The 13,442-nt window shown below is 37.5% G+C and overlaps 1 protein-coding gene across 1 annotated transcript; it reads left to right on the top strand.

The window, feature by feature from the left end:
• The first annotated feature begins 7,541 nt into the window (after positions 1-7,541).
• On the top strand, positions 7,542-9,316 carry LOC145780288 (ribitol-5-phosphate transferase FKTN-like). The gene has a single exon (XM_082591990.1). It carries the CDS (start codon positions 7,542-7,544, stop codon positions 9,084-9,086), a length of 1,545 nt encoding a protein of 514 aa, XP_082448116.1. The 3' UTR covers positions 9,087-9,316.
• The last annotated feature ends 4,126 nt before the right edge of the window (positions 9,317-13,442 follow it).

The raw sequence follows: 13,442 nt of genomic DNA, 5'->3' as shown, positions 1-13,442 counted from the left end.
GGCACAGAACGAGATATAGGCTATGCTGATTTGTAAAAATTGTGACAACACACCCCACTTTGCCCTATTAGTTTTAGTTCTTATGACATCTTAAATGTATTGATTTCATACTGGGTTGGTCTGTGAATAAGTTTATCATAAAAGCCTTCGACAACACATTTTACTGGTTGTTGAACACTCCTCGTTTACTTTTGATCCGGTTTGCAATACGCAAAATGCTTAAGAACAACAGGAAATTTTTGGATCCTTTGCATTCACTTATTTTTTGGGATTCGTGGTTTTAAGCTTTTATAATATAATACAGTAGAATTCCCTTATAACGGCACCTATAGGGGATTTGCTAAAACTGACGTTATAGCCGAATTGACGTTATAGACGAACTACCGCAAACTATTCCACAACTGTCTTTTGATTAAAGAAAGAGGTGTATAATCCAATCAGGGTTACTGTGTACCACAAAACTGACAAAAGGCACGCAGAAAATACAGTAAACAAAGAAATTGTTTAAAAAAAATAACCTACAGCAAAAGGTACAGGAAATTTGCGCAATACAGCTCGTTACATACAGTAGTAGAAAAGTTCATTGTTTATTAGCAAAAAAAGCATTGATCTTGAGCTGTTTCGGTTTTGACACGGATTTGACACAGCTGTAGAGCTGCTTTTTACACGTGATAGTTTTTCACGCGGGAAAAAAGTTAATTCAGTTAAAGTCCCTGCTGAGAACGACGTAGCAAAATAAAGGGAAGACATTTTGCAAGCAGCAGCCAGTGTTGGGCGCGATAACTCATTTTTCAGTTAAGCGATAACGATAATCGATAAACGAAAAATGCCTAAAGCGATAACGATAAACGATAAATCAAAAAAAAGTTAAGCGATAACGATAAACGATAAATTATCGCCGATAATGTCCGATAACGATATTTTTTTTTTTCTTGATTAGCGCTGCCCCACCCCATGCAGCACGAACTGTTTTCATCAACATGACGAAAAATCGAACATAATGTACTGTAAAGGGACAAAACTTTTTGTAAGTTATGCATGAATAGAATCGCAACAGCGGCAGTAGATATCGAATCTTCAACCTCTTGATCCAGAATCAAACCACTGAGGTAACCGCAGTGCTTATAATTATACCTTCAGATACCAGTTGGATGCTTTTATCAATTGAGTTACACTGCCGCTTACGTGCAGTAGGCAAAATAATTAAATCAAATGAAAATACCATAAAAAATTCCAAACTTTGTATTTTGCTTTCTACCGGCTGTTTCCAGCAAAGTCAGCAATAATTGAAAAAATTCCAAAAAATGCAAAATGCTTGAAAAGATATCAGTAATCTTAAGCGTTATTGGTAGTAAAAATGTGCATACTGTGAAATCCATCAAGCTTGTCAAATTAGGCGTGTTTGTTCAAGAACAATAACATAATAATTATCGTAATTTACTGATAATTTCAGATAATTTTTGTTGTTTTCTTTGTGAACACTATCATTAAAGCAATGGCAGAATGCTGAGTTGTTGAGATAAGAATTACAATATAGGCACTGTATTATTAGCGGGAATAAAAATATTTGATTAAGCGTTGGCTATGTCGCATAGGTAAATCGTCGTCGTATCCAGGCTTACGCCCGGTGGTTGAAGACTTGGATTAAGTGGACGGAAGGCAAGGAAGCCAATCTTCATGTCCACCTCCAGGCATGCCTTTAAGTGTCCTGCCCTTTCGATTGCCGTTCCAGCGCTCTCACCACTTGGCTATGCAGCATAGGCAAATGAGAAAGGTAATACTGTATTTAGCATAATTTTACCACGCAACTGTATGCTCATGAGCGGTGTCGAACCGGCGCCCTTTCAATTGCCGTTCCAGTGCTCTCACCACTTGGCTATGCAGCATAGGTAAATGAGAAAGGTTATACTGTATTTAGCATAATTTTACCACGCAACTCGATGCGCCTATTGTCATGCAAAAACTACTACAAGATGCAAAAAGTGTGATGTCGGTCTGCATGTTAAATGCTTCAAGTAATATCATATTCTGCAATGACTTGTTTCAGTGATGGTGGCGCGAAAGACCATGTTTCCGATGTAAAAGCGGCCTCGTATTGCGACACTTTCATAAACCACTTGCCAATTTCTTTCGCTTCGCTTCAAATGAATCTGTACCGCCTGTGCACTTACATTTTAATTGTAAAATTCACTCGCGATTGCCGATTGCAGAAAAATAACAAGAGACTTGTTGCATGCATTTCATTGCATTGCAATTTGCAACTCTAAAAATCATTGTGTTGTCAGGGCCGTCGCTGCAGGGGGCGTGCCCCTCCCATGACAACGACCTGTGCACACACACTTCAGGCACTGAAGAAGAACTGGTTTTAATGTTAGTTTCATGAACTAGGTGGCTAGTAAAAATATTACTTTTCATGTTCTTTACGCTTGTGTGTTGATCCGAAATAAAATTTATCGGCGATTAATTATCGGCGATAATCAAATATTGCCTTTGGCGATAACGATAAACGATAACTGAAAAAATAATTGAGCGATAACGATAAGCGATAAAAATTTATCGCCGATAAATTATCGCCGATAATGCCCATCACTGGCAGCAGCGCTAACTGGATTAAAAGACTGACCGTTCGTGGTGAAGGTGATGGCTTAAAGTGACGTAATAAACGAACAAAAGACGTCTGGGGACCAATAAAGGGTGCTGTTAGCTGTTACATGCGAATTTACGTTATAGGCGAAGCTGTTGTAGCCGAACTACAATGTACGGTATGTAAAAGATAGGAATTCTGCCGGGACCGAGCGAAATGTGACGTAATAGGCGAATTGACGTTATAAACGAAGCCGTTATAGGCGAATTCTACTGTACATCAAATAAGTTTTGATGTGAGTGTACATTTTATATTGTTATTGCAAACTTTAATTTTACACATTCTTTAGTTGATACAAACAGTGTTTTATTTTAATAATTCTTCTGTTGCAGTCATAGTAATATGTTGACCCTACTGATGAAAAGCACTGAAAAGAGTTTCCAATCCCGTAGTTATAGATATCCCTGGTTTCTTCTTTACGGAGGACCTCAGGTAAAGGACCGCCTAATGCAGCTGTTTCTTATTGTATGGGAAACAAAAACACCCAAACGACTTTAGAGATGCGAATATATTTACAGTCAGTTGCGGCCCGTGCCATAGGGCTGCAGCCCCTCCTGAAAGAAAGAGAAGAGGGAAAATATTAAGGATTAAGCTTCCAAAGAGGGACTTCTTCAGACCAACTTCTTTCTCGTATGAATCTTTTTCGTCACTCCTAGGTCAAGGGTTCTGTCTTTTAGGCTACAATAAATATAAAATCGATCAAATTCAGAGCTTTCCTGATTTGTGTGACACAACAATCAAGAAAATGAAATATCTTCTCACAGGTGTCAATAAATTCGTTTGTATGACACAACAATTATTCATTCTTTGGTGACGTAATAATGTCATTTGGCCGTTTCAACAGGTAGACCTACATTCGATTGCTACATTTCAAACTCCTCAGAGTTGCCAGTTCGGTTGTTCAGTTTGTTTTTATTTCTGATCAACACAACGAAAAACAATATAAACCAAGCATAGCAGAGGTCTAGAAAAGGTAGAAGCGATAAAATGAGGACGTTATAACGTGCATGATACCAAACCAGGATAATCAGTTTAAAATATAGCACGGTCGCAACATCTTACAGTATTAGAACTTATAATAATTAACAATAAAAGAGAAAAAAGGTAAGTGAATTTTTTTAACAATTTATATGAGTAGCCTAAATAAAATAAAAAAGAAGACAGACGCTATGTTGATCGACCTTGATCCGTTACCGTATCAAAAGTGTTGATGGTCTTGAACGCACCAGGCCTTGCGAGACTAAACAAAAACGATACAGTGGATATTCTTCAAACAGCATGGAAATATAAACAGTAGCCTACGTTAAAGGCTTTTTTTAAAATCACGTATACTGGTATTCTATTTTTTTTCAACTTTAAGGTTTATAACCAAATTAGATAAGTTTTGTTTCGGGATAAGGGAATTAACATTATTACCCAGTTAAGCAATTGAAGTAGCCTACAGTGCAAAATTTATCAAACAACGATTAGTAGGCCTAAGGCCTTTATTGCATCTTGTTTGCTGCCGATTATCAAATCGGTTCAAAGTTTGTCCTAAAATTCTTTGTTTTAAACTCAGTCGTTTTTTAAACTTTTCTGGCTTGGTGTGTGTTGTATCGATATAAATCAATTTAATTAAAACAACTCAAGAGTTTTCAATGATAAATTAGGACTACTAGTTTTTGTCATGAAAATCGCAGTTCGAAACTTCGAACGTTGGCCAGCAGTCGTGCCTTGCGAGTTTTTAAGCAAGGCTGCCAGACAAGTTTGAATCATTTTCACTTAAATCGACAAAACTGCTTTTCTTTTTTTGCTTTTATTTCAATGCCAAGTGTTTGAACTTTTTTTAATTGAAATTAAATTTTGTTGCTTTACGTCAGTGGAAGAGTGACACATGCATTTAAATCGCCATAAATTGTTATTTTGGGCTCAAACTTTGATATGATTATGATACCTTACCTGGACTTGATTTGTTAAATTTTATCTGAAGAATGGATGGTTTACAAACCCCGGATGGTTTACAAACACTAATTAACAAAACTTCAGACATCAGTGCAAAATATGGAATTGAAATTAATGACAAAAAAACAAAATGCATGACTATCTCCAAACAAAGTCCTGAACCCCACTTTGTACTTCACCAGAGAGGCAACACAATTGAACAGGTGTCTTCTTTCAACTATCTTGGTTCTCTCTTAACAGCGGACGCACGATGTAAGAAAGAGATACGAAGAAGAATAGGCCTAGCTAAAGACGCTTTTAATAGACTACGACCTATTCTATTGGATCGCAAGCTTTCTATTCTTCTGAAGGTGCGACTTCTCAAAGTGTTAGTGTGGTCTGTTCTCCAGTACGGTTGTGAAACATGGACCTTCAACACAGAAACTAGGCGTAACATTGAAGCAGCTGAAATGTGGTTTTACAGAAGAATGCTCAGGATTTCATATACTGATCACATCACAAATGCAGAAGTTTTAAACCAGGTACATCAAGATAAGGAACTATTGAACAACATAACTCAAAGGCAACTCAAATTTCTCGGTCACATTATCAGAAAAGAAGATTTCGAAAATCTCTCTCTAAGCGGCCGCCTTCTCGGGAAACGTGCTCGTGGCAGACAAAGAACAACATTTATATCTAATTTCAATACATCAATCAGCCAACCAAGAACACTTTGGGACACTGCGCGACAAGGGGAACACTGGAAAAATTTACGAACTGAGCATCTAGTTCATCAAAGGCCGCATCGGCTATGATACTGTTGATGATCTGAAGAAAACATTATTGACCTATTGTGCTATCTGCTTATACCCAATTATTTCTCATTTACATTCTATTTAATTTCTTTCTCAATTTACACGGTCACATTGAGCTAGTTTCGTGCACTCGTGCAGCATAACACACCACACTGAGAGTCACTCAGCCATTTCTTTTATGACTGAACAACAGGCCTATTCATTTTTTAAATTATAATTATTTTTGTAAACTGTACTGAAAATGTTTTTGCTTTGCTGTTCGCTTGTACTATTTATTGGCTTGAACTCTTATTGGTTGTACTGCAGTTTAAACGCCCTTGCCACAAGAGTTTATTGACTTCAAAAGTTTTCTTTTTTCTCTATTATTTTTAAACACCCGAAATAAAGTTTATATTTGAATAAAACCACAGGACTTCACTTCACTCAAGGATCGCAGCAGCACATGACTTCTTTTTTTTCTTCTTTTTTGCTGAACATCAGCCTATCTTGTTTCAACGTAATTTGCCGATGCTTGACATTTGTCACATCAAGAACAGGGAAGCAGCTGACTCGAGATGACTGATATAGTCTTTCGCTGCTTCCTGTCTGTTGTGGTATCTAGATCAGTGCTCTTCAATTAGTGTGCACAGTTCAACCCCTTGGATGCACCAAAATATTCATGGGGTGCACTAGTACGAAAGAGTATACAAGGGTGCACCACAAACTCGTTACACCAAACAGAAGGTTTTGTAACCTTTTGTTGGCAAAATGAACAATTAACCCAGATACCGGTAGTCAGAAGAACGGGATTTCCAACTAGATTACCTCAACTGCCAAGAAGGTGCGTTGAGAAAAAATGGTTTGGTTTGATTTTGAATATTTATTCTCGGACTGACAAAACTTTGATAGTTTATTCCCTTGACGCAGGGCGGTTACAGAGATTGGCAGAGTGAAGTTTGCGATTGTTGAAATGTTGTTTCCGGGGTATTATTCCATTCACAAGGTACTGCTGAATTCAAGCGGTCCTGAAATGCGTTGCTCAAGCGCACACCCCGAGAGCCGAACCAGCACGCGTGATTTTGAGTCGAGCGCGTAACCACTGAGCTATCAGGACGGACTAATGTTGTCAGATGTTTTTTTAAATCCAGTAGAAATGCTATTTTAAAGTTGTATTTTCACATATTTTATCCTTTTAAAATTATTCAACATTTGGGGTTAAATAAAATTAGTCTAAACCAATTTGTATCCAACTCATCTTGCTATTCGTAAACTTATTAGATATAAAAAGAGAAAAATATTTTGCTCAACCTCTAAAAATAATAAAATAAATTGGTGTAGGCTACCATAACAAAAATATGATTTCTACTGTATAATGAAGGCTGAGTAAAAAATTGAAACTTTACACATTTGCTAGTGTTGTACGCGTCAATGAAATAAATTGAAGGCTAGCAATTTTAAAGCTTTGACTTTTGAAAGTCACCTCACTTCACGATGCAGTAAAAGAGATTTTTAACTCCGATTCCATTTCATTTCATAAATTTTCAAAAATACGGGCAGCCTATTGAGTGCACGACTCTTCATAAAGTTAATAACTGTCACAGCATCTCGCACAGAAGTGTTAACATGCACTACCTTGTGCAAATTGGTAGCCTATAGTTTCTGCGACCCCTTGGCGGTCGCGACCCCCAGTTTGGGAAGCCCTGGCCTATATAATAGGCCTATCGAAGAGAAGCATTCGAACCATGAGTTTCAGTTTTGGCTCACAAATTTAAAAAAAAACATTGAATTATATTTATTAACAAAACTGACAACACCAATGAGGCGGAATGGGTTATGTCTTATTGCACAATTGTCAATTTTCGGAGCCATTGACAAACAAACTCGTCAAGTCCACGATAGCCTAACTCTGGACCTGTATTTTGCCTTAATCGGCATTTTTTGACAGTGCTTGTAGCTTACTGTACAATGCATAGCCTACGTTAGAATTTTTTGTTATGTCGCCGCGGACCACCTGTGCAGTCGTTACGGACTACAGTTTGGGAAGCCCGATATATATTCCTTTTTTCTGAAGTTAAACTTATAAATGTCTAACTCTAACCGCATTTCTGTTTGCTATATTCCAGATGTAGTTGTGACAACTACGTACGCTACTATTTTAATCAGTAAGCTTAAGAACTTCTAGAATGATGCAGAAAAAAGTTGATGAATCAACAGTACGTGTTAACAGTGCTAATGGCCTTCAGATTAAACAAGCTAAAAAGTTGCTGTGTGTTCTGTTTTGCTTCGCCGTTGTATCTTGGATAAGCTGTGCATTTTACGAAAATAAAATTCGTTCTGAAGGAAGTTATGAGGAAGTTGATGCAAAGAAACAACGTTGCTTAGATCAGTTTCTCTCCATTTTCAAAAAGCATCACGTTCCAATGGTGCTGTTTGATTTTGATATCTTATCTGAACTTCTTTATTCCGACAATAAATCTTGGATGACTATTACCTGTCCGTGTAAATCTTCGTGTGCGTTCAGCCTTATGAACAAAACAGTTGTAACATTTGCAATTGAAGCTACAAAGTTTTCTTATAAAAATAACACACTTTTAGATGATTTAATGTTTAACGGATATGCTGTTCATCTGTCCGTAGACAATGATGCAGTGTTTTTTAACAAGAAAATAACTGTTAGACCGATTCAAACTTATCTTTGGGTAGTAAAAGATGACTATGTCATACGAGTAGCATTTTTGTATGAACGTTTAGGAACTAGTAGATGGATGGGTCCTGTGCAAGGTGATGACTGGAAAACAATTGCAAGCATGCTGCAATCAGCTTCAAATGATAGTTGGCAAAGAATAGAAACAATAAAGGAAAGAATCGGACCATATGCCCAAATATTTGATGCATCACATGACCTAAAATGTCTGTCAATAACGGTAAATAGTTACCAATTAAACCTGCCTTGTGGTATTCCAACGATTTTGGATGATTATAAAACTTCTCATTTTATTGAATGTAATCACCGTAGAGCTAAAGCATACAAACGAAAGTACTACTACCAGTATGGAAGTTTATCAAAAAAGGAACGGGAATTCAAAGTATATGCTTTAAGATTAATATCGAGTGCAAAATCAGCCTTAGATCGCTTAAATGTCCCGTTTTCTTTAAGTAGCGGAACTTGCTTGGGCTGGTACAGACAGTGTGACATCATCCCACACACAACTGATGTTGACATTGAGGTGCGGGTTAATGACTATAATCCGAAAATAATTGAAGAAATGGAAAAAGTAGGATTGAATTTGTTGTACAAATTTGGAAGACTGAACGACAGTCTTGAATTCAGTTTCACTGGAGACAATCATAACAAATTGGATATGTTTTTTGTTTACGAAGGCGTAGATCATGCCTGGATTGGTGGAGTAGACGTAAAAACAAGACAAAAATACAAGTACAAATTTCCTAAGTTTAAATTGTGTTGGACTGAATTTTTAGGACTGAAAGTAAGAGTTCCATGCAATCCTATAAAGTACATTGAAGCAAACTATGGAAAGATGTGGTCATTTCCCATGAAAACGTGGATATGGAATCAGAACCCTCCAAATCTACAACTTAACGGAAAGTGGAGACTGGGTGACAAACAAGTCATTCAACGTTTTCAAACAGCTGCACAGCGAAGCAATGTTTCAACCACAGCAAAGATGTACCAAAATACCACAATGAAACCTTCTGGAAATCTATAGTCTTCTCACTTTACTGGAGCAAGGGCGAAAGCCCCATTCAACTACGTCCACGTAGCGTGTCTGCTTGGTAGGCTATACGGTACGGATTTTTATATTGCATTGTGCTGTATATATGACAACAGTGACACTTTATCATGTGACATCTGTCACGTTCGTCAGTTTGAAACATATTTTCGGGCAACATTCAAACCATTCATCACTTTTTTATTGCGGAAAATGCTAATTTCCACCGTTGGACTGTGGGCATGATGAGTGTTGCAACGATGCCTTACATGGCATCTGCTATGTATACATTATTTTAGTTTGTTATGTAATCAAAGAGTTTGAGGTGACTTCGCTAACGCTATTGGCGACATCATGGTGAGGTCACTGGAGAATTTATTTTCTAGTACAAAGGTAGGCTACGCGCAATTGGATCTGTTAAATGTTTCCATCGCATAACCAATGTAGGTTCAATCATGGCCTAGTTTACTCTAAAGTCTAAATGCCGTGGTTGAGAACCTGTAGGCTACAATTGTGGTACGAACATTGTGGTTGATACGAACAAGCAGGCACTATTAGAAAAGGTGAAGTCAAGCACATTTTTGCTCAGTTTTTGCCACACCGATTGAGCAGTAATCGTTACCCAAAGTTAGTCTAGACCAGTGGTTCCCAACCTGGGGTTCGCGGACCCCTTGGGGGTCCGTGAGAAAGCATTTGGGGGTCCGTGATTACCTTGATGACTTTTGGAAGAAAAAAACTACTTTGTTCTATATGCACGGATGGAGCACCAGTTATGCTCGGGAACAAATCCGGATTTACTGCTTTAGTAAAAAACGAAGCTCCTCGCGTGGTTGTTACCCATTGCTTCTTGCACAGGTACACCTTAGCAGCAAAAACTTTACCAGCAAGTCTCAAAGAAATTCTGACGAATTACGTGAAAGTCGTTAGTTTTATCAAAAGCAGAGCTGTAAACCACCGTACTTTTAAAGCGCTCTGTCAAGAAGTAGGGTCAGATGACGGAGTACTTAAACTTGTATCATTCTGAGGTACGTTGGTTATATATCTAGAGAAGTTTTAAAACAACTGCAGCAGCTAAAAAAATGAGGTATCAACTCTTTTGAAAGCAAAAGGAAGTCCCCTCTCAAAATTATTCGAGAGTAAAAGTTTTCTATACGGCATGGCCTACTTAGCCGATATTTTCGGTCATATTAACAATGTTAATCCTGGTATTCAAGGACCAGGTGTGACAATAATTGATGCAGCTGAAAAACTGAAAGCGTTTTTAGCCAAGTTGCCGATTTGGAAACGCAGATTGGAAGCAGATAATTACGCTAACTTTCCAATGTTAGAAGATCTTATCTTGATGGATGAAACTCAAAGAGAATCTACTCTTTTGATCTCTATGAGAGAAAAATTTTGCGCACACTTGAAACCCTGCAAATCTCATTTCAACGTTATTTTAATTTAGAACACCTGCCGAACGAAGTTGAAACATGGATTCGAAATCCTTTTCTTTTTGACTTGAACAACATTAGCGATGACGATCTCAGAAAAGATGACCTAATTGATTTGAGATCAAAAGAGTTATTAGGCATTGAGTTTCATTCAAAAACTGTGGAAGAATTTTGGTGCTCACAACTGCAAACCTACTCATTCTTGGCAAAGCAAGCGATTATTGTTTTGTTACCATTCATAACCACTTAACCTTTACGAGGCAGGATTCTCAGCTCTTGTTACAATAAAAACAGCATCGAAATCACCTGGACAGTAGCCTAGACGTTGAAGATGACATGCGTGTTGCATTGTGAAAAACTCAACCGCAGTTCAGTCGTTTAGTTCAGGAAAAGCAACAACAACCATCTCAATAAATTTGCTTACGTTGAAAAAGTTTCGGCATGGCACTTTGGGCCACCTTAATATTCAAACACTGCTGACATTTCTTGAACAATCCATTCATTTTCTTTTTTGAGCAACTGTTTGACCTGATATTTGCCGCATGAGCCACAGCGGCAATGCAATATGACACCGTAAACAGTAGTTGAGTAGCATAATTATTACAATAGTCAATAGTACTGTGATTGAACTGACTCGCGTAAAAATGAATTTCTTTGCAATAGTCAATAGTATGTTAATTGAGTTTCAAGCAAAATTTAGGTAGGGGTCCGCATAATTAATAATTTGTCTAAAGGGGTCCGTGACAATAAAAAGGTTGGGAACCACTGGTCTAGACTCTAGTCTGGAACAACAGTTTGTGAACACCTAGTCTTAGTAGCCGCACACAGTAACCTGGTAGGAACAGCTTGTGAACGCATCGTTTGAGATGGCGATACTTTCTATGTTTTCACCGTCGTTACAACCAGTGCCAGTCTTTGGAGTGTGCGAACTGTGCGATCGCACAGGGCCCGCAAATTAGGGGCCTGCAATTTACTCAGAAAATGCAGTAATCCGAAAAATGCCAAAGAAAACATAATCTTATCCTTTGCTATGCCACCGGACAGCACCATTTTACAGTATTAATGATTTTCCTAACCACGAATTTTTTTCATAAACACGAATATTTTTCTTCACCCATTCTTTAATTCTGTATATATATTTTTGTAGGTGGTAATCACTTCTAGCTACTTGCGTCTACTTTACAAAAAATTAATTTCAGCTGAATACTGCAACAACTTTAAACATACCGACGAAAATCGTGATTGAGAGCAAGGATTTCGCGGTTTACGGAAAAATCCCTAATGCGTAATTGCACAGTTGGGGAAATTCATGGATAGGCTACTACAAAACTTTCAATTGCATCTTTATTTTGGAATAAATTTAATTACATTTGACATGGTTAGCTCCTGCATACCTACTGATTATTTTCAGATAGTTTCATCTAAAAAAAAAAAAACCTTGGCGCACGGCCTACTAAAACACGGCCAAATATGTTGCTATTTGGGAAAATTTCTAAGAGTCTGAATTGTTACTATCATAGCCATGACAAACTTGTCATTTTCCCACTTACAGAAGTATGTAAAACAAGCAACATAATTTGTATCTAGACATATTTTTGGCTTGTTTTGCCAAAGATTAGATATGTATGTTGAGCACAATTTATGCAATAATAATGTAAAATATGTAGGACTTTCCAACTGCATCCTGGAGGTAGTCTCATAATACAGTCGTTAGGTTTTTTTGTAAAGCAGGATCTTTCGCCAATAGCCATAGTTTACTTGCAAAACTAAACTTGGCGAAAAACAAAGGAATTAACATTTAAATTGACACATCAAATGAACAACTTACAACATAGAAGCCACAAAAAATCCTTGATATTTTAAATGGAACATGCAATTACACCAAACGATACTACCTCCAGGGTGCAGTTGAAAAGTCTTGCATATTACATTATTATTGTGTAAACTGTGCTCAAAGTACATACCTAATCTCCAGTTAAACAAGCCTAGGTGAAAATATTGCTTATTTTACTTACTTCTGGTAATGGGAAGATGACAGGTTTATCATAGCCAGTGATGGGCATTATCGACGATAAATTTTTATCGCCTATCGTTATCGCTCAATTATTTTTTCAGTTATCGTTATCGCCAAAGGCAATATTTGATTATCGCCGATAATTAATCGCCGATAAATTTTATTTCGGATCATCGCACAAGTGGAAAGACCATGAAAAGTAATATTTTTACTAGCCACCTAGTTAATGAAACTAAAATTAAAACCAGTTCTTCTTCAGTGCCTAAAGCGTATGTGCACAGGTCGTTGTCAAGGGAGGGGGCACGCCCCCTGCAGCGACGGCCCTGACAACAATAATTTTTAGAGTTGCAAATTGCAATGCAATGAAATGCATGCAACAAGTCTCTTGTTGTTTTGCTGCAATGGGCAATCGCGAGTGAATTTTACAATTAACATGTAAGCGCACAGACAGTACAGATTCCTTTGAAGCAAAGCGAAAGAAATTGGCAAGTGGTTTGTGAAAGTGTCGCAATACGAGGCCGCTTTTACATCGGAAACATGGTCTTTCGCGCCACCTCACGATCAACTATTTTATTCTTGTGTTTTCTTTTTTCGTTGGAAGTGTTAGTTTTTAGTAATTGTCGTAAAAAAATAAAATCCCTCTCGTCAAAACATGAGACTTACTGTTTAAACGCATTAAATCTTTAGATGAGTAGATTAACTAAACTTGCCTTGAGACGTGCGGTTACGTCACAAACTCAGTTTAAAAGACAAAATTCACACACAATAACAACACAAGATCGGTTATAGACTATAACAGGGGTGGGCAAACTTTTTGTACTGAGGGCCACATTTGAAAAAATGTTGCAGCCGGGGGGCCGCACACTCTCATTACAAAGTAGGAAAATTTACCCGGTGTGTAAATAA

This window comes from Aplidium turbinatum, chromosome 11 (assembly GCF_918807975.1).
Source record: "Aplidium turbinatum chromosome 11, kaAplTurb1.1, whole genome shotgun sequence".
Classification (NCBI taxonomy): Eukaryota; Metazoa; Chordata; class Ascidiacea; order Aplousobranchia; family Polyclinidae; genus Aplidium; species Aplidium turbinatum.
This window is presented reverse-complemented; position numbering and strand designations above follow the sequence as displayed.

Excerpts from the sequence above, each read along its gene's own strand:
- LOC145780288 (XM_082591990.1), top strand. The coding sequence starts at position 7,542 with ATGATGCAGAAAAAAGTTGATGAATCAACAGTACGTGTTAACAGTGCT.